Below are 20,252 nucleotides of genomic sequence, written 5' to 3'. Positions count from 1 at the left end.
AGTAAAAAAAAAAAAGAAGAGAGAAAGATTTGTATGATTCTGTCAGGTTTGGGTTACATTTATGTTTTCAATTACGGTACGGTTCAATTGCAATTCAATTACAGTGACCTGCATTTTTTCCCCAATTAAAATACAATTATTTTCTATCCTCAAAGTGAATTACAATTACGTTCTCAATTACTAAAGTTCAATTACAAGGGCGCTAAACTCTGGAACTCATTGTCTCCTGAGCTGAAACAGGACTTAGATCTGGGGGCTTTTAAAAATGAACTAAAGCATGTTTTAAAAATAGACCAAGTGTGTAATCATTTTTAGATTGCACTCAAATGCACTTCTTTTGTATAATGCACTTCCTTTGTATTAATGTCACTGTAAATGTATTTTCTGTATTCTGTATTTTGTATGTGCATTTGAAAAGCCCTTCTAGGGATTGTTCACACTTGTCCCTATCAAATGAATACATTTTTTTTTTTAAATGATATACTGTGTATACAATTAATTACAATTAATCTTGTGTTAGCTTTCTGTTAGTATCAGGTCCTAAATCAGCTGTAAAATACACTAAAAACAAATATCTAATTTCTTTCCTATCTATTGGCTACCTTATTAGGCTTCCTAATCAATGAAAATATAGTTTTTAATATTTTTGTTGTGGGCGTCTGAGCATTTTTTGTGTCAATATACCCCTTGATTTATTATTTTTAAATGTGTAGAACTGTACATAGAACTGTAATATTTAAGATTATTCTTCTTTCTGCTCCCTTTCATTCAGAAGTTGTAAACTTTTATGTTATTAAATTATTTTTTTTTCTTTTTTAATGAATGGAATAAATAATAATACAAATACAAATATGCGTTATATATTGACAATTTTTCGCAAATTTTCATGGCAATTACAATTACAAAGTTAATTATCTAAACTCAATTACAATCTGATTACAATTATGACAGATTTTTTTAATTACAGTTACAATTATAATTAATTATCAATTATGTGATCACAATTATAATTGACCCCAACCGTGGATTCTGTACATCATAAGATTTGGATATCTTCACTATGAACCCGGTCTCTTTTGTACCTGGAGCTGTGAAACAGTGGCTTACTTCGAAATGAGTCGATCAATGATGTGATTGACAATAAAGACACTTGGTATGCAGTGAGGAAATTGGCAGGGCCACAGGATTATTAGCATATCGCAAAAACGTGTCGATCAACCTTGTGTGGCTTTACCCTTTTCATCCACCAATGGATCAGTCTTCATTTGTGTCTGCGTACAAAGGTCTGAGTTGCCTTTAAAATGATCCGGAAAGGTCACAGACTTCATGGGCTCCTCTTTGAAGGAGCGACAGATGGAGGATGAGGGAGAAATACTTTGAATATTGCATCTCAGCGTTTAAAAAGCCATGACTATGCATAAGTTGCTACCTGAATGATGAACCCCCCGAGGGAACTCAGCTGACCTCCTAAAGGTTCCTTTACTGCTCCGAGGGGAGTTCCATGTAGAGAGTGAATCTCTGTAGCGATACAGTGTGTGAGGTAAAGATCGCTGATCTTGTTCTGATTAAAGCATCCAGAGAAGATTTGTTTCATTTGTCTTATTGTGTTTGTGTTTCAGCTCCACTGGTTGATTCAAACGCTATCCACAGTGGCTCAGCCATGCTGATGCTACTCAGTGTAGTGATTGTGGGTTTGGCGGCATTTTTCATCTACAAATTCAAAAGGTTTGTACACCCTGATGAGATCGTACTATAAATACATTTAATTCAAGCAAGTTTAAAAAAATAAATAAATATTTCCTTGATTTGATATGCACATCACAATTACATTGGTTACCCATATGTATTGTTTTGAGTGTGTTGGCACATGTGCTATTGTACAACACCTGTCCACAGTAGGCTTTTAAAAAAAGTTAAAAGTAACAGAGCTAATAAGAAAGTAAGGTAATGGAAATATGCACTGCACAAAACAATGCAAAAAAAAAAGCAATATTAAAATTTAAATACAGTCATTAGTTATAGTGCAGAGGCAACACGGGCAAGCAAGAAATCAGATAGAACTATTAATGTGAACAGTTGTTTTGAGTTCATTGTTAACAGCATTGTCACTAGTGTCTCATTTTAGATGCGTGGGTAGAGAGTGCCACAGTTTTGCTCCTTTGACAGAGAGAGCAGACTGACCAAAAGAAGTCCCAGTTCATTCCTTCTTTTTTGAAATAATATGTTAAGGTTTCATTTATTCTGACAACTTTTTTCAGGAAATTTACTTTGATCTCCTGACATGTTTTTGACTGCCAACTGTCAGTCTTCCTCAGAGGCACCTGTCGTGACTCCCCCAGGTGATGATGTAGATGGTAAAAAAGTGTAGTGTGGAAAAAAGGACTTCGTTGAAACTGACTTGCAAAGTAATACAAAGTTTATTAAAACAAGTAGAATAAAAAAACAGGACAACCAGAGACAGAGGCCCTGTGAGAGCAACGGGGTTCAAATCATAATCTGAGGAAAAACAGGAGAGAAGCGCATATACCTTTCACAGGGTTTTCAGACACCATATGTTAACTAAATTAGCCTTAGCTTGGACACAAAGAGAGAAAGCAACAAATGTTTATTGTGGTCTAAAGGTGGTAAACTCCTATATGTCAGAGAACTGGAGCTGGAGTCAGACACTTTTATGACATACAGCTGTGGTTGCAGAAAGGACTAGTCTGAGTCCAAGGATCTTTCAAGGCTCCCTGGTCAATATGACACTCCAACAACTGTGCTTCTGTGGTGGTTAGGATTAATTGTGAAAATGTGTTCAAGCATGAAAAAGGCCAACGCTCAAATTTAGGTGAAAAACTATAGGTCAATACACCTCACACCTGCTTATGGCTTTGACGTGTCCTCATGAGTGCTTTCTGAGTGCAGCCTACTTGACAGTGGCCTGATAAAACATATTATAATACATTTGCTTGTAAAATTGAAACCTAATTATCTTCAATTATGTTTTTCTTTTGCCCCCGTGTAGGAAAATCCCTTGGATCCATGTCCAGACTGAGGACAGCCAAGAGAAGGAATCAGAAATGATAAGTACAGTCGGTCAGAACGACACAATGTCCAAGGTCAAACTCAGCGAGTTTCCCTCACCAAAAGAACTAATGGAAAAAGAGATGGAGGCCAGGAGCCGAGGTACAAAGGTTTTTCCATACACCGTCACCTAAATTAGTGTCCAGGATATACTTACATTAAGGAATAAAAAAGCACAGATTTCATTTTCTTCGGTATGAAAAAGTGATTGAATGTTAAAACAGCGCTGCATGAGAATCATAAGGCCAGTGTTCAATCACAGTCTGTTGGTGCTGGTCTCACAGTGTGATTGGAAATCTTTGTGAGGTGAAACGGCACACAGGATTGTTTTCTGCAGCCAACAAATATAGATGTCCCCCTAAATAGGGGCGACCGTGGCTCAGGTGGTAGTGGGTCGTCTTCTGATCGAGAGGTTGGGGGTTCGATCCCAGTACCTGACTATGTGTCGAAGTGTCCTTGGGCAAGACACTGAACCCTAAGTTGCTCCCAGTGGTCGACTAGTGCCTTGCATGGCAGTCCTATCCCACTGGTGTATGAATGTGAGAGTGATTGGGTGAATGAGCTGATATGTAAAGTGCTTTGAGACTGCTTCAGTGTGGTGATAAAGCGCTATATAAAATCAAGTCCATTTACCATTACCATTTAAATGCCTGCTCTATATCTGTTGCTATCAGATTGGTTCTCATCTCTATAAACCTCTCACACACCTTAGAGTTAAAAAATATTAGAAGATGTATTGATTTCAATTTACAGATGACCGATAAATGCCACATAATGTAGCGCTAATCATTAGCTCTGAATCAGCCAAAACCCCATTTGTACAGGATTAGTTTTATCTAGGGAGCACAAGTTTACGGACTGAAATTTACGGACATCTGAAAACGTGAAACAGTGTGTGAGATGATGTTAAAACAACTTTGCAAGCTTTTGACCACAACTCGGTGCTGTGTTACTGCTAGCGCAGGCTAGCTGTAATAAATAGAAGGCTACAAACAGAAAAAAGAAAAGATTCTTACCGCACAGTGCAAAGCAGGACGTGATATACAATTTGCTTCTGATATTGCTCCTTCTCTTCAGCCTTATCTTTTTGTTGCCGTACGTCACGGGCCGATAAGGTTTTGCTGGCCCGGGACCCAAAAGGTTTTCTAAACACTCCAATGCAGCCTCCATTCTTTGCCAAAAGAAAATAAACATAATAAAAATAAACATGCATTTATTTTTTTTTCCTGGTGTCATGGTCTGTGTTTACCTAGTACTGAAATCGATTATGAGCATATATGCGCACTACCGGAAAATACATTTTTGCTAAAAAATAATAATAATTCAGTTTTGTTTATTTTTGTTTTCAAATTGAACGGACACATGTTTTATTAGTTTATTGGATTAGGTTAGGCTTAGGGTTGCATGCACGCATATATGCTCATAATCGATCTCAGTACGAGGTAAACTCAGACCGTGACACCGGAAACAAAACAAGGTGTAATCACTCATTAGATCCCACCCATTTCTGTCCAAATCACAGAGATTCCTATTCGCATTGGATTAGTATTATCACAGGACCTCGGAGTTCAGCAAAATATAGTAAGTCATTTACAGGGGAATTTTTACTTCATAAATTACTGACATGGTCGATTCGCATGGGATTAACGTCACTGACATTCTTTGCAATTATAACAAATTGCATGTGGTCCCTAGGTAAAACTACTCCCATGCGAATAGGGCTTTGGATACCATTTAGATTCCTCACACACCATTTTGGGTTATAATTGTGAAAGTGGGAGAAATAAACCATCCAGGTTTGAAGATGATGGACATTAAAACAGCACGAAGTGAACTAAAAGTTGACCAGTACAGACACTCATGAAGCATTTCAAAAAGCCATCAATAAGCCACTAGTTACCATTAGGTGTGTTGGAGGACATAGATACTCCTAAAATAATACAATACCTCATCCATACAGGATTGACTTTGAACACTCTTGGTTTAGAGCACTTATGTCAAACTCAAGGCCGGCGGCCCACGTTCGGCTCGCCAGATCGTCTAGTCCGGCCCACAGGAAGATTTTGTTAAAGTAGAAATTACAGAAAAATGTTTTGTAAATCACTATAGAAGTTGTAGATAAATTATGATGGGGGTTGCAATACTACATTATTTACAGTGATATTAAATTGCAATTATTTTTCAAAAGCTGGAAAATCCTTGCAAATTATCTCACAGAATCCTGGCAAATGACATTGTAAATTTTGAGAAAATGTGTTACAAAGTCAATGAATTTTGACCAATTGCTTAACATTCTGGATTTTTTTTGAATTTGTGCTTTTTTTCCTTGACAAAAACATAGATTTTGGTGGTCCGGCCCACTTGAGGTCAAACTGGGTCATATGTGGTCCTTAACTAGAATGATTTTGACAACCCTGGTTTAGAGGAAACAATACTACTATTTATTCTGGTTCTGTCAATGCATGCTAATGATTGTTTACAGTTTTTATTCTTCACTTTATAATGATTGGCCACAATTTGAATAGTGTTTCAAATAGGATTTGCAAAAAAATATTGAAAATTGATTCATTATTCAGTTAAATGCAATATTGGATTGTAACCCTCACAATAAGAAAAAGTACAAAATTCCTGATATATTAAAAGTATTATAAGTGCATTGGTACAGCAATGCACTAACAACAACATTAAAGCATTTAAGCTCAGAGAACAGCTATCCCCCCCTTTGCAGACTTTTATAAATAATATATGAGTTTAAAAATGGGTCAAAAACACAAGTATGACAGCAATGTTACAAAGTTCAACGCTGAGAAACACTTGCACACAGAAATCTCCTTCTGATTCATTATTACAGGATTTAAGGATGACTGACAATGATTAACATTTCATTGCCCTAAAAATCACACCGCAAAGCCTCCGAGTACTGAGCATATTAACCGTGTTCGGGCTACACGGAAATTATAACGACGTAGTTTTAGAGTTTTATCAGAGCCCACTAAGCAACACAATAAAGTGCAGTCCATAAACACGGTGCAGAGCGACATTTTTTATAGTTTTTTTTTTTTACATATTTGGTATCAGAAGAGCTGCTGCATTCCTATATCAGACAATGACATCCAGTGTGATGTATTTCTGATGAGAATTGTTCAGTCCCAGTGGCCAGCATTGACTGTTTGATAAAAGAAGTGTTGCAGTGTTTCTGACACAAACAGGTGGACTGCAGCCATTTTTCTTCTTTTTTTTCTGACCACTCAGCACTTTGGGGTCGTTCCTCATTTCTCAGCTTTTTCTCCCGTTCCAAGTCGTTGCTCATCCAAAGCAAATTAACTCACTTTTGGTCGCTTTTCAAAGTGGTTATTTACCCCAAAAAAAAAAAAAAAAAAAAAGAAAGAAATAGTGCAGGACCTCAAAGCTCAAGGCTTGCTAGATCAAACAAATTTACAGCACGCCATTAAAGGTTTTACTCACACCCATCTGCTGCGTGTACATTTCAATGATCCTTAATTTGTCATGGATACTAATATTTCTATTACATTTATAACAGCCACAGGGAGTCTGCAGCATGGTGGTTGCAACATATGTTTTTTTTCTTCATTTTTATCTTGAACATAAGACTTTTCAATGATTTGAACTAGTGGATGTTAGACTATGAGTCAGAAATGTTCACAGTTGGTAAAAGAAGCACTTGAATCCTTTATGTAATGTGATTTTTCTTTTTTTTTTGTTAAATGAAAAGTTATATTCTCCTCGTATACTCATGCTGACATTAGAAGTTAGACTGTACATTATCTATTTGCATATTTCTGACTAATATCACTGTCTGATCATCTTCATACATCCACTGATAGATAAGATAGACGCTTCAGGCTCTGACATCTCCATAATGTGATAGTGGGCTGATAAGTGTTATACACAGATCGCTTGAAAGTTCACTGTCCCCATGCACATTATGTTAATAAGAAGAAGGATTTGTCTATTGTTAAAAGAGCTCAGTAATGTACAACAGATGGGTTTAGTCTCAGGGTGTCAACCGTGTGGACACTTTTAAGAAACTGAAAGACTTTGCTTTTCAGAAAAGCTTTTAGTTAACTGGATTTTACATTTGTTTTTAAGCTGCTTTTATGATGTATATGATCCCATGTTTTATTATTCTATTATGATGTTGCACTTGTATTTTCACCACAGTGATTTTATCTGCAAACAGTGCTTTATGAACAATTGACTTATACTTATACGTATGCATGATAATGAAACTAATAAGCCACCAGTTAGTGTATGTTTTGGTAATTAAAAAATTCAGTTTGAAATTTGAAGCATTTTAATGAATAATATGTTGACGTAAATTTCAAACTTAATTTTTCAGTTTTAGAAAATGAACTTGCTGGAATTATTAAAGTATTTTGTCTTTATAAAGGTTAAGAAGGGATAAACAAAACTTAAAAAAAAAAAAAAATCCGGTTGATTTCAGTTTTTGGTTTAAAAAAAAATGAAAATGAAATGTTAGAAGACAGAAACAAACAATTTTTTATTTTAATTTTTTTCACATTGTGCATCTGGAAGTTGCTGAAATGAATTGGGTATCTTTTTTTACTTTTATTAAAGAAATATACCTTAAATTTCAATCATAATCCAATGTCCAAAGCATACTCTGACAATCATAAGTTATTATTTTTTGTTTTTATTTATTTATTTTTAAATAGCTCATAGTGTTGATATATAATATCAGGTGCCAAAATGATTTACTTGAATATAATTGTCAGTTTACGTATGACACAAAAACGTGAAAGTAGTTCCTTTGTTATCGTAAAGTATGAGACATAAAGTTTTACATTCCAAAGAATTGGAATCCCAGCGTGCAAAGTGCTCCACTCTCTCTGGCATTTCATCCTTCAGCCTGTGGGAAGCTTGTCCTCACTGGAGGGAAGAAACATTTACTAGTTCTAATTTAATTAATGTGTGGGTTCAGTGACTTTATTCGTCCTCATTTTAGTCCAAATGGCCTTACGAGCTCGAAAATAAAAGAGGAAGAATGGCCTAGTTGTGGCTCAGCTGCTCGGAGCACATTGAGTAAAATCTTAGTCACGCTTTACAGCGCTCTAAATAACGATTTAAACATTTGACAAACTGGGATGACATATCGCATATGTAGCTTTGGTGAAGGTTTCCATTTACATTATGTTAATGGTGAGTGACTAAAAATGATAATAATACTAAATATTACCAGCAACTCAAAAAATGACAACAAATATGCACAAATTAAGAGAAAAATATAGTGAATAAAAAAAAGAACAGACAAACACCAACAAAATATATTCAAAATGACACCAAAAACACATGCGCTAAGAGAGAAAAATTCTTACATTAACAAGAACACACAAAAACAACAACAAAGACACAAAATGAGAGGAAAAACACACAAGATCACTACAAAATACACACAAAAAAACAGAGAATCATACAAAACGACATAAGAAACGGCACCAAAAACACACACACTGAGAGAGAAGGATTTAAATAAGGCAGTGGCTATCCGTACGGTTGCCATATCAATATACCGACTTTCTATCCGTACGCAGCGCCCCTATTTGGCCAGTTTAGATCACGTGACGGGTCAGTCATTGGTCAGTTTAGGTTGTGTGACTAAGACTAAACCTAACCCTAAACCTACAAATTGTTGCGATATTGGGTTATAACCTAACCCTAAAACGCTACGTACTTGTACTTCGGTAACCGTACCAATATCATCAGGGGTTGTCCGTGCGGAAACCATACAAATAGATACCAACAACACACCAAAACAACAACAAAAACACACAAAATAAGAGACAAATATACTGCATAATATAAAGAACAGACAAACAACAACAAAATACACAAAATTACACCAAAAAACACAAAATGATGATAGAAATGATTTTGATTAGAACATGAACTGAAAATAAAAGAGTCAATCGTGGTCCCACACCAGGTGATCTAGATGACCGGAATTCATAAAAACTATAGAAATAAATCTATTCTGGCACTAAATACTGTTTCATTCCACTTGTTTACAAAATGAGATTCTTTAAAATGAGTGTTATCACTCATTCATTCCATCATTGTGCTCTATATAGTGGCTTTTTCTACAGAATTCTGAGCGAAATGTTCTAGTTGGACAAAGGAGGTACTTACATTCACATGTTAGAGAAAGGTTATACTTGAGCAAAAAAAGTTTGAGAACCACTGATCTATAGAACTAGGAGATCTGGTTCTAAACTGATGATCAAGAGAAAAAAGACGTTAATTCTCTCATTTGTATTACCATCACTCACAGTAACATAGTAATGAGAAGGTGAACTTTTAGGTAATTTAGGTTTGTTAATGAAACCTTTGTGTAAAAACATATTATTTAATAAATATAAGCTTTACCGGCCATAGAAAACACTTCAAAGATGTTCACAATTACAGTAGCATGGTTTTTCAGGTACATTTCTTTGAGTGACTATAATTGTTTTTTTTTTTTAAATGGCATTGGCATTAATTGTGTTTACCCTTTAAATTATCCCCGCGGCTTCATGTTGCCTTACAGTTGTCTCCGGTTCTTCTTTAGCTGTCCTGTCCTCAATGTGCATGTTTTCATTCATTCTTCATGCTCCCGTTGCTTTGCTTTGGGCTCAACATACATCTAAAAGTTTCAGCAAAACTGAAACCTGTACAGCACATGACCTTACACCAAAATGAATTGTGGCAGACTCAGTTAAACTGGGTTGATGAATACAGCAGGAAGTAGTAGTGGGAGCTATAAAAAGAGTCGCAAGACAAAAAGCAGAGCTTAAAAGTGAGTTGGACTCAAATTATTCACGTGTGGCTTCCTTCAAAATAAAACAACACCAAACAATGTCATTTTTGGAGTTTGCTCGATTGGTTGATAATACTGTATGATAGTATTCACAAGATTTTTCAGTTTCAAATTAGGCTGAAACCGAAGTAAAGAGTACTGATATATTCTACTCAAGTAGAAGTAGTGTTAGTTGATTGAAATTGTACTCAAGTACAAGTAAGTCATACATAAAATACTGAAGTACAATTAAAAACTAGCTCAATTAAATAATACTCAAAGCAAAAGTTACTAGTTACTTTCGTGATACACGTTTATTATTGGTAATAAATCTTGCCTCCCTTGCATACAGTAAACATCTCATGTATAAACTTAAAAACACAATTGGAAGTTATTATTTTCCACAAAGGCATCTTTATAAAATAAAAGGTTTGACAAAAATGTACATTTAAAAAATTAAATAAAAATAACATCAATGGATTCAATTCAAAATAATAAAAAAAATTCTCAGGCTCTAAGTATAGCTAAATTTATTAACTTATTTACGTTTAATCTGATTGGTCGGCAATGATGTGAAGCATTTAATTGTTGTCTGGCCATTTCATTTTTTGTAGTTTCACAATGTCCGTTGATCATTTTAAAACAAAAAATAATAATTTACTCAGTAACGGTTGGGTGTAGAAATTGAATGAATCACTTTTCTTCTTTTAAAACGTACTTAAGTACAAGTGAAATTACTGATTTAGAAATGTACTGAAAAAAATTACAAGTACCCATAAAAGCAACTCACTTACAGTATCTTGAGTACTTCTAATCCATTACTTTCACCTCTGGCTGAAACAAACTATTGTGTGACCAGAATAATCTAATAAACTAAATAAATTAAGTTGCTTAAACTTAACTTAACATAAAGTAAACGGAACAAATTGGTTGTTTCTTCACTTCACTGCATTAACTAGAGCAGTGGTTCTCAACCTTTTCAGCCCACGATTTTTTGATTGAAAAAATTGATCGTTGTTACACAGTTCATCATCAGAAACTAAAGGAGAGATGCATGTTTAAGTGGCCGTAGCTTGTGGTAGAGGGCTCGTCCCCTGATGGAGAGGTTGGGAGTTGGATTTAAAGGCTATAAATGTCCATATGTCCATGTGTCCCTGAGGAGCAGGACGCTGAGCCCTAAGTGGATCCCAATGGTGGACTATAGAGCCTTGCTTTGCACCTCTGCCCCCTTTGGTGTGTGAGTGGGATTGTGAAAATGTGAATATGGCTGACAGAAGCTGGGCTTCCATCACAGATTTCTGCAACATAAAAGCGATATTTCTAAATGTCGACAAAGTATTATTGCGCTTTGAACGTGTTTACATTGACGCCCGTTAAATCTCATCCTGCAAGACTTCGCTGCAGGAAGACGGACGCTCCAAACTTCTTTATAACACATAGCATTCCTTTGTTGTTTCACATCTAATGTGGCAGTAGTAATTTTTAATTATAATGCTAAGAAATGTCCGGGTCTTCTCTTCTGTTTACACATGTGTTTTCTCTAAGAGAAGTGGTCATGTGACCAGGTACGTCACGTCATGTGATCAGGTGTGTCACGTCATGTGACCAGGTACGTCACGTGTATTTACGGAAAAAGTGTTTTCATTGCGCTTTTGCAACACATTCCAAATATCAAAACGCCTGAAATTCCTCTTCATGGAAGTGTAAAAACTTTTGAGCGATATTTGAGTGTTTTATCGAAATTCAGGTGATTCCATTACCAGTTTTTATTGCGCTATTTAGATTTCGCTCATTTCCATGGGTAATGGAAATGCAGCTAATGTAAAGCACTGTGGGAATACTTTAGTGGTGATAAAAGTGATTAATGAATTAGAACCCAACCAATCAATGAGACTTATTTTAATTATTTACCGATTAATCGGCATTGGTTGATAGCCAGGCTGATTAATCGATCCGGCTAAAATATGTAACTTTTTCATTGGATGGAGATTCTGTGCCTCTGGCTGTGCTTTCAGCTTTATAAGCCGCTACTTTTGAATCTGCATTAAATATGACAAAATTACAACACTGGTAGTGGTGCACTCGTTTATTGTCTACAGTTACATTTTGTCTTTTTTTGATATATCTTATTATTTAATCATTTTTACTTGTATTCCAGAAATACAGTTTGCACAAGTTTGCCTTTTGTTATTTATTTGTGGCTTTACAGTCCTTAACTACATTTTCTTATTTAAATGTAGTAATGTTTTACTTCTTTGTTGATAATAATATTTTAGGCATTATACAAATGTTTTGTTCATGTACAGTATTTATCCTGTGAATATAATAGTTGTCATTATGAGTTTGTAATGGTGCACATGCACTGGTCTGATGAAATATAAACTAAACAAACCCATGTCCGAAAGTTGTTTTATTTTTCCAAAGAGGTCTCTTTATCTGAATAAAAAATACCACTTTTGCCACTGATTAGCCTAATTTGATTGATAATATGAGCTATTTAAATGGCATTAATATGATTATTTTATTTCTTTTCAAATCCAAACTGACAGCCAGATCAGTTGGATGATGGATTTACTGCCGAAGTATTAGCGTGCGTATTAAACGGGTGAACAATAAATTAACATACAAATGACTGTCTGTGTAAGTAAAAACAGTGAATTCCAGCGACCCCTCTTGTCACAGCAATCTGATCTTATCATTCTTCCATCATTACTTTCCACCGTTCAACGAGCAGAGTTCAACTAAAATGCGGAGGTGACGACTGTAATTCACAGAAAAAGCCCTGCTATGCTTTTTGATCTCCAAGAAAAGCAAAATATCAAAGCGCCATGCACACGTTTCAGCTCTTTGACGATGACGATGACAATGATAAAAAGATCTCGCATCTATCCGGAAGGTCATGAAGATGAAGCAAAAAGATAAGATTGTCATGTGATTAGCTGTATAATCAGATACGTTTCAGCATATATTTCCCGTTTGTGTGTGTTCTCAGGAGGAATTGGAGTAAGCATGGAGAGAATTGTAACGAGAGAATTTCCCAACTGTACAAATGTGTAAGACATGATCTCTGTGACTAAGTAAGTACACACTGTTGTGTTTTGATTGTACTGAAACACCGTAGTTTGCTTTGATAGCATTTTTTCTTTTCTTACTCCAATAGCAGCTGTGGTTCACAGTCATGTTTTTGATACACATTGATAGGGTAGAGATTTAGTTTACAATACTTGATAAGGATCAATAATATGCTGATGAGCCTGAGGCCCAGACCTCTAGTTCAGGGGTTCTCAACCTTGGGGTCAGGACCCCATTTGTGGTCATGAGACACTGGGAGGGGGTCGCCAGATGCCTTCAAGAAACTAAGAATATTTTCTGAACAATTTGAGCCCATTTTTGCTTATTTTACCATTTTTCTGCAACTACACCAAATAAGCCATATTTTAACCTATTTACATCACTTTTTTGCCTTATTTTTGCTACATTACTCCCATTTCTTCCACTTCTCAAATTTCAATTAATTCTCTGCCCTTTCTTTCCACTTTCAAGACATTTTCAGCACGTATAAACCCCTTTTCACTACTTTTCCCACTTAATATTGCATTTGTTGACCCATTATTGTCACTTTTAACCTATTTTCACCATATTTCATACTTAATTCAACCACATTCATGATTTGCCAGTTTAAACTAATTGTTCCTACCTTTTAAATTACATAACCCAAACCCCTCTCCCCTCATTTCTGCCACTTTTAAGCCAATATTGACACTTTGAACCCTTTTTACCACTTTTTCTGTCCATTTTTGGCCATTCTAATTTGCGACTTTTAACCAATTTTTGTGGTTCTTATCCCAATTTGCCACATTTTCCACCATTTTTGTCACTTTTAACCAATAACTGTGGATATTATTCAGATTAATAAATAAATATGTTTATCACAGATTCATAGAACAATGGACCATCATTTTGCTGACTTTATGGATGGGTCCCAAAAACCCCTCCCCTTTATCCCTCCTTATAGATGGCCCTGTCTCCACATGACTGTTCTTCAATGTTCATGTCAGTGTTCAACCACCTTCAGAGTCTTGGGCTGAAAAGGTTGAGAACCACTGCTCTAGTTGATAGCAGTGATGTGAAAGAAAATAAGTGATAACAGCACAAACATTTTAATAGCATCAAGATTAATAAGCTCTTTTTTACTGCCATGATATCATTAATGTCAGTATTTTATGAATATTCAGATACGTGTTTTGTTCCTTTTTTTGTTGTTATGAAGAAAGAAAACTTCAAGACATAAAAATAAACAGGCTGTTATAAAAATTGTCCTTTGACACTATTGATATATTGATGAGTTATTATTTGCTGCCTTCACATTATTATGAAATTTATGGTAATGGTTAAAAAAATAGATCCTCCAGGAATTTGTAGAACAATTGAAGTTGCAAACCTAATGGTGTATATAAGTCAAACAGTGCTTGTCGTAAATGTTTGACTTTATCCCATGAATTGATCAAATCAAATTGGTTTAACTTTTTATTTGGCGATCACTTTTCCTTTAGTCTATTTAAACAGCCACACAAGCAAAAATAAAGGATAAAACAACCTATTGATGGAACCAGAGTTTGTTTTTAGAAAGTTATTTTGTAAACTAGATATCTGGATTCATTGTAAATAATATATTTATGAATCAAAATATCATGAATTTATGCCGTTGTGGCTTTGCTTTGATTGTCTGGACGAGGATTGAAACAGTGTGTTAAATTGTACATAGAATAAGAAGGAATTTAAATCTGTACACATGTTTGTCTCATTCTATTGTGAGTCTAGCCCACTGTGCAGGAAACTGTGTATTCTAATGAATTTTAGGCCCCACAACAAGCAGTGTCCTCTTTTATTACATTTTATCTTTATTTATTTTTTACAGTAGCATGCCCATATGTTATCTGTGATGGTTCACTATTAAAGATTATATTGGGGTAAGCTGGTTCTGTATCTGTATTATTGTGACTTTCAAGCTTACTTGACATATTGTAAAAAAAAATTAAAAAAAAGATTAAAAACTGTCTATTATAGTCTAGCTGTGCCAAAAATCTGTGCATGATGTAAAACCAATTGCTTCTTCTTCTCCTTCTGCCGATTCAATACAAATAATCTTGTGTTGAATTACATTTCTTACTGTTGACAATTTGACATTTTAAAATTGTTCAAAATAAATGTATTTTTATATGAATTTATGTTTTTTTTTCCTGTTGCAAACTTGACTTAATGTCCATGTTAGTGTGTATATGAATCATAATATAATATTGTTCACGCTCATCAGTTCTCGAAAGAAAAAAAAAAGAATCATAAAGTAAAACATGAAGATGCGTCATCGTCACTAATCCTGAAAACAACACGTTTAACTTACTGTACATTTGTTGTTCCAGTTTTAATTAAAGATTAAGATTAAAGATTAAATCGGGGCTTTCGCCTTTAATTGGCCATGTAATGTTACTAATATGAGATACATTCTCAGCCTACAACCTTTCCTATTGTTACATCTTATTATTAACCTTGGGGTCGGGGCCCCATTTGGGGTTGCAAGACATTTGGAGGAGTCGTCAGATGCCTTCAACAAACTAAGAATATTTTGGAACAATTTGAGCCCATATTTGCTTATTTTTACCATTTTTCTGCAACTACACCAAACTCACCATATTTTAACCTTTTTTCATCACTTTTTCTTGCCATATTCTCGCTCCTTTTAATTCATTTTTGCGACTTTACTCCCATTTCTGCCACTTCTCCATCACATTTTAATGGATTTCTGCACATTTTTCCACTTATAAAACCTTTCCACCACTTTTTTCACCCAATGTCAATTTTTAAAATCCTATTTCACCTCCTTTTGCACCATTTTTGGTCACTTTTAACATATTTTATTTCTGATTAAAACAAGGATTTACATATTTAAGATGACTATACTATTAAGCAAATAATAATATCTTGTGTTGAATGATTTTTTTTTTTTTTACTGTTGACAATTTGACATTTAAAAAGTGTTTGAAATAAATGTATTTTTTATATGAATTTATGTTTTTCATGTTTCATGTTAGTGTGTATAATAAACATATAATATAGTTCATGCTCGTCAGTCCTGAAGATGCGTCATCATCACTTATCCTTAAATCAACATGTTTTACATGCGTTTATGTGGTTGTAGTTTTATCTAAACCTTATAGCAATGCGAGATACATTCTCAGCCTACAGCCTTTCCTATCTTTACATCTTATCTATTTTATGACATCACTTCATTTCTTTTTATTGTAGCAATGGATGTTGAATCATAAAACATCTGATTTTGTATGAAAGGTATTTAGTACTGCAGCATATCTACATGTCACGTTAGAAAACCAAACCATGCGGCTACGTTGGCTGAAATACGTCTCCTCACATGGCGCTGCAGCTTCCAGGCTCTTACTTTCCCTGTTTTGCATTTTGTTTGCCACTTCAACGGCTCCATATCGCTCACCCATCTCCTTCGCTTCCAACAGCACATCAACGCCCCAAGAGTCTTCCTCCCCTTTTCCTGCTCTCAGTCTGAATTAACACCAAGGCCTTTCTCTAACTGCCCTGGGATGTTCAGCAGTGCACAATCAAATTGAACGGTGACAATCACTAATGGATGATTCGCTGAAGCCAGACTCTGTAATGTAGCACTCAATAAAAGGAAACATGCTCATCAATTTCACACCGTGGCTAACACAATATTGCTGTGGGTTATTGTTATGGGACATTTTTCATTCAAGGTGCTATCCAGTCCGGGAAAAATCTTCCTTGTAGATTGTGTTTCTGTGTGTATGTGAGTTGATTTTCCTTGCAAGGAGGATAATTAATTTGTTGCACAGTGAGAGAGCCAAGAATCTAGCCCATTAGACTCACTCCAGGGTACATTGTCCTCTCGCTCAGACTCTCTGTATAATGCAAATTGCTGTAGTGAAAACTTTGAGCTTGCAAAGCAAAGCTTGTTAGGAGAAAACGTGGTAAAAAGCCACAAGTATCTGGGAAAATCTAGCTTTTCCAAATAAAAAAAGAAGGAAAAAAAATCATGTAATCTCTGAGATCAGAAATGACCCAAAGTTCACTCATATAAACAAAGAGGGGGAAGAAACTCTGGAGTAGAGCTGTTACATCAGAATTTAAAAAAAACATTTTTTATTTGAATGGGATTCCTTATATCTAATGGTTTTACTGCAATGATGATAAAAAAAAATACTGCTTCTCAGTTCAAAGTTTGGGGATTTCATTTCAAACTCTTCCTTTGTGCGTCTTATAAAAGGTTTGTGAGGATTCTTCTTCGTACTCAGGTTTTATTTAGAAAAACAAGAGTCTCCACAAGAGACCACGAATGTATGCCAATCGCCAAATATCCTCTTTGCCAGATATCGGCAGTTTTCTGGATCAGTGATTGTGATCATATTACAATCATCAATCACAATTTCAAAGCTTGGAAGAAAATTCTATCCCCATTAATAACAATACAGTAGGTTCAAATGAATGGGCTTCAACATTTTTCTAAAAAAATACGATGAAATGCACAATTCGGATCTGATCCAGATGAAACTCACTGGAATGGTTGAGGAACTAACCCGACAAAACAGAGTCAACTTTTATAATGATCAGTCAGTTATGATCTCAGATAGGAATTTTTGGAATTTGGCCACTGATATGAGATAGGGGATTTTCCCATATATATTTTTTCCCCGCAAATGATCCATGGTCAGTATATTGATCAGGATACTGTTACGCATACTGTATAGTCGGCTAAAATATGTATTTTTAAAGAACGATTACCATTTATTAACCTGGTAGAACTGTTTGTAAATACACATGATCACATGAGTTCTGATTGGAATTTGTCCCACGTATTGATAGTATAGTTTAGTTTTTTTAGTCAGTGAAAATATCATTTTATTTTGATAATGTTTTTGTCAACGTGGATTAAAAAAAAAAAGAATAGTCAGGCTAGTTATTGGCACAAAATATAGTGGACGAAAACTATGACGTAACTTTTTAGTGGAGTAAATTAACATTGCCTCCTTGGCAGAGGCAAAAAAAAACCAAAAGAAAGTTTTTCTAAATGATTTTTACTCATGTCTTTACCAATATTTAAATCTATGACACTTTAATTTTTATCAACAGATTTTTACTTGTGTGTTTCTTCTGTTTGCTTGTTTTTTTTTGGTTGGGGGGGGGGTGGGGTCTAAATGTAGTTTCTCTGTAGACTAATTACCAAATAAGGTAGTGTTACGGCTGGTGCCTCCTGACCTCTCAGCCTGACCTTCCTCCCTCTCTCCTAACACACCTGATTCACATCAGTAATCAGGTGGAGAGGGAGGAGGAGTTGTATAAAAGGCTGAGGACCAGAAAGAAGATAGACATAACATCTGACCAGATATGTCATTTTTATATTGTAGAATTCAATATTTTGGTGAATTCAGAGTGTGACGGCCCTGTAAAGGGTCAGCCCAGTGTCCTCCCTTTTCTTTAGTTTGGCCAGAGTCTCCAGTGCCTTTTGTTTCATTATGTTGCCTCTTTTCACTCACTTTATAATAAATACCTATTTTGGAAACCGTTATTTCTGTTGTAGAGTCATTTATGTTGTGGCACCTCAAGTCTTTGGGTTAACATCCTAGAGGGACTCGTAACAGGTACAAAAGCAATTTTCAAATGGTTTATACAGATCCTTTCCAAAAAATTTGAATATCATGGAAAAGTTGTTTAATTTCCATAATCCCATTCAAAAAGTTAAACTTTTCATAGATTATAGATGAAGGGCCCACATTTTAAACAATTTTAAGTATTTATTTGTTAATTTTTACATAATTTGGGCTTCTAGCTCATAAAACCCACAAAAACAGGAATTCAAAAAATTAGAATACTATGAAGAAATTACCATTTACTTCTCAAGTAAGGTCCAAGGGTTTGGAGGAAGACGAGTGAGGAACAGAACATTGCACCCCAAATCATGACTACCTCAAGTAGCTTGGGTTCTGGTCCTCACCCGTCTTCCTCTAAACCCTTGGACCTTGATTCCCGAATAAAAGACACACTTTACTTTCATCAGAAAAGAGGACCTTGGATCACTGGCCAACAGTCCAGTCCTTCTTCTCTTCTTTTTTTTCTGCAAAAACAGAGAAGTAAATGGTGATTTCTTCACAGTATTCTAATTTTTTGAAATCCTGTTTTTGTGGGTTTTATGAGCTGGAAGCCCAAATTATGTAAAAATAAACAAATAAATTCTTGAAATTGTTTAAATTGTGGGCCCTGCATCTATAATCTATGAAAGTTTAACTTTTTGAATGGGATTATGGAAATTAAACATCTTTTTCATGATATTCTAATTTTTTTTGGAAAGGATCTGTATGTGGACTGAGAATAAAGTAAACCAGCTAAAGGTCAGATCATAGGATATGGAATTCAAACAAACCAAAGAATCAGTGTGTGTTTTAGGAAACCAACCATCCAGCCACATCGCAATTCTGCTTCTGCTTTATTCTTTCTGCAAGATTGAATAAAAACACAGTAACAACCCACTGAGTAATCACGTCACTAGGAACAAAAGCTTGTCAAGCCTCCTGAAAAACAGAAAACACTGCAGTTCACTGATCTGATTTTTTTTTTTCTTTTTTAACATTTTCTTAAGTATATATAAAAAGGAAGAAAAAAAATGTGTCATGCAAATTTGTCCACATCACATTTACAGGTTCATTATTGAGACCTTTGAAAATTTAACCCAATACTGAGCACAAAAAAAAAAGAAGAAGGTTTGTAGTTTGTCTGGAGATGAGCACGAGTTTATTTATGCTCCAGGCTTCAGGATTGGAAGGAAGAGGTATGAAGAAGCATATAGTCAATTTGTCTTACTGACATATAATGCTGACAATACTTTGAAAGAAAAGTTTGATGAAGAAGAACTTCGGTACTTATCCCAAAGAGACAGCGGCTGACCAAAGCTGTGTGCGTAGGCTGAGCCTTGTTGACAGCAGATACGTCTTCTCTATCTCTGCCTCCCTTGCAGCGAAGGAGATGAACAAATCTGCCGCCTTTTGTCTGTCGAGTCCTTGGGGGCAAACCTCGAACAGGCTGCAGGCTCCTCTGCTTTTTTTTCTGAGCCGAGGAAACAACATGTGTGGATGCCGCAGGTATCGTCTTGGAGGATAAACAGTCCCGAATAAATACAAAAAGAAACGAGAAAAAAAAAGTAATGTTTCCATTCAAGTCTGCTGTTGCTTTGTTGTTCCGGAAAAGAAAGCACCACAACCTTGACAATAAAATCATTTCATACAGAAACAGATAAAAATGTAAGAACTATGTCAAGGAGTATTTTTATTTTTTT

At 35.2% G+C, this 20,252-nt stretch overlaps 1 protein-coding gene across 3 annotated transcripts in view; it reads left to right on the top strand.

Moving 5' to 3' along the window:
- The window catches only part of sorcs3b (sortilin related VPS10 domain containing receptor 3b), a 113,259-nt gene extending 99,528 nt beyond the window's left edge, over nucleotides 1-13,731 (top strand). For all 3 annotated transcript variants that reach the window (XM_028468419.1, XM_028468418.1, XM_028468417.1), the window contains exons 25-27: nucleotides 1,620-1,725; nucleotides 3,008-3,168; nucleotides 12,873-13,731. In XM_028468419.1, coding sequence (XP_028324220.1) covers nucleotides 1,620-1,725; nucleotides 3,008-3,168; nucleotides 12,873-12,937 — 332 coding nt within the window. In that variant the 3' untranslated portion in view covers nucleotides 12,938-13,731. The remainder of the gene's footprint in view (nucleotides 1-1,619; nucleotides 1,726-3,007; nucleotides 3,169-12,872) is intronic.
- Nucleotides 13,732-20,252: the final 6,521 nt, after the last annotated feature.

Source organism: Gouania willdenowi, chromosome 15 (assembly GCF_900634775.1).
Source record: "Gouania willdenowi chromosome 15, fGouWil2.1, whole genome shotgun sequence".
Lineage (NCBI taxonomy): Eukaryota > Metazoa > Chordata > Actinopteri > Blenniiformes > Gobiesocidae > Gouania > Gouania willdenowi.
This window is presented reverse-complemented; position numbering and strand designations above follow the sequence as displayed.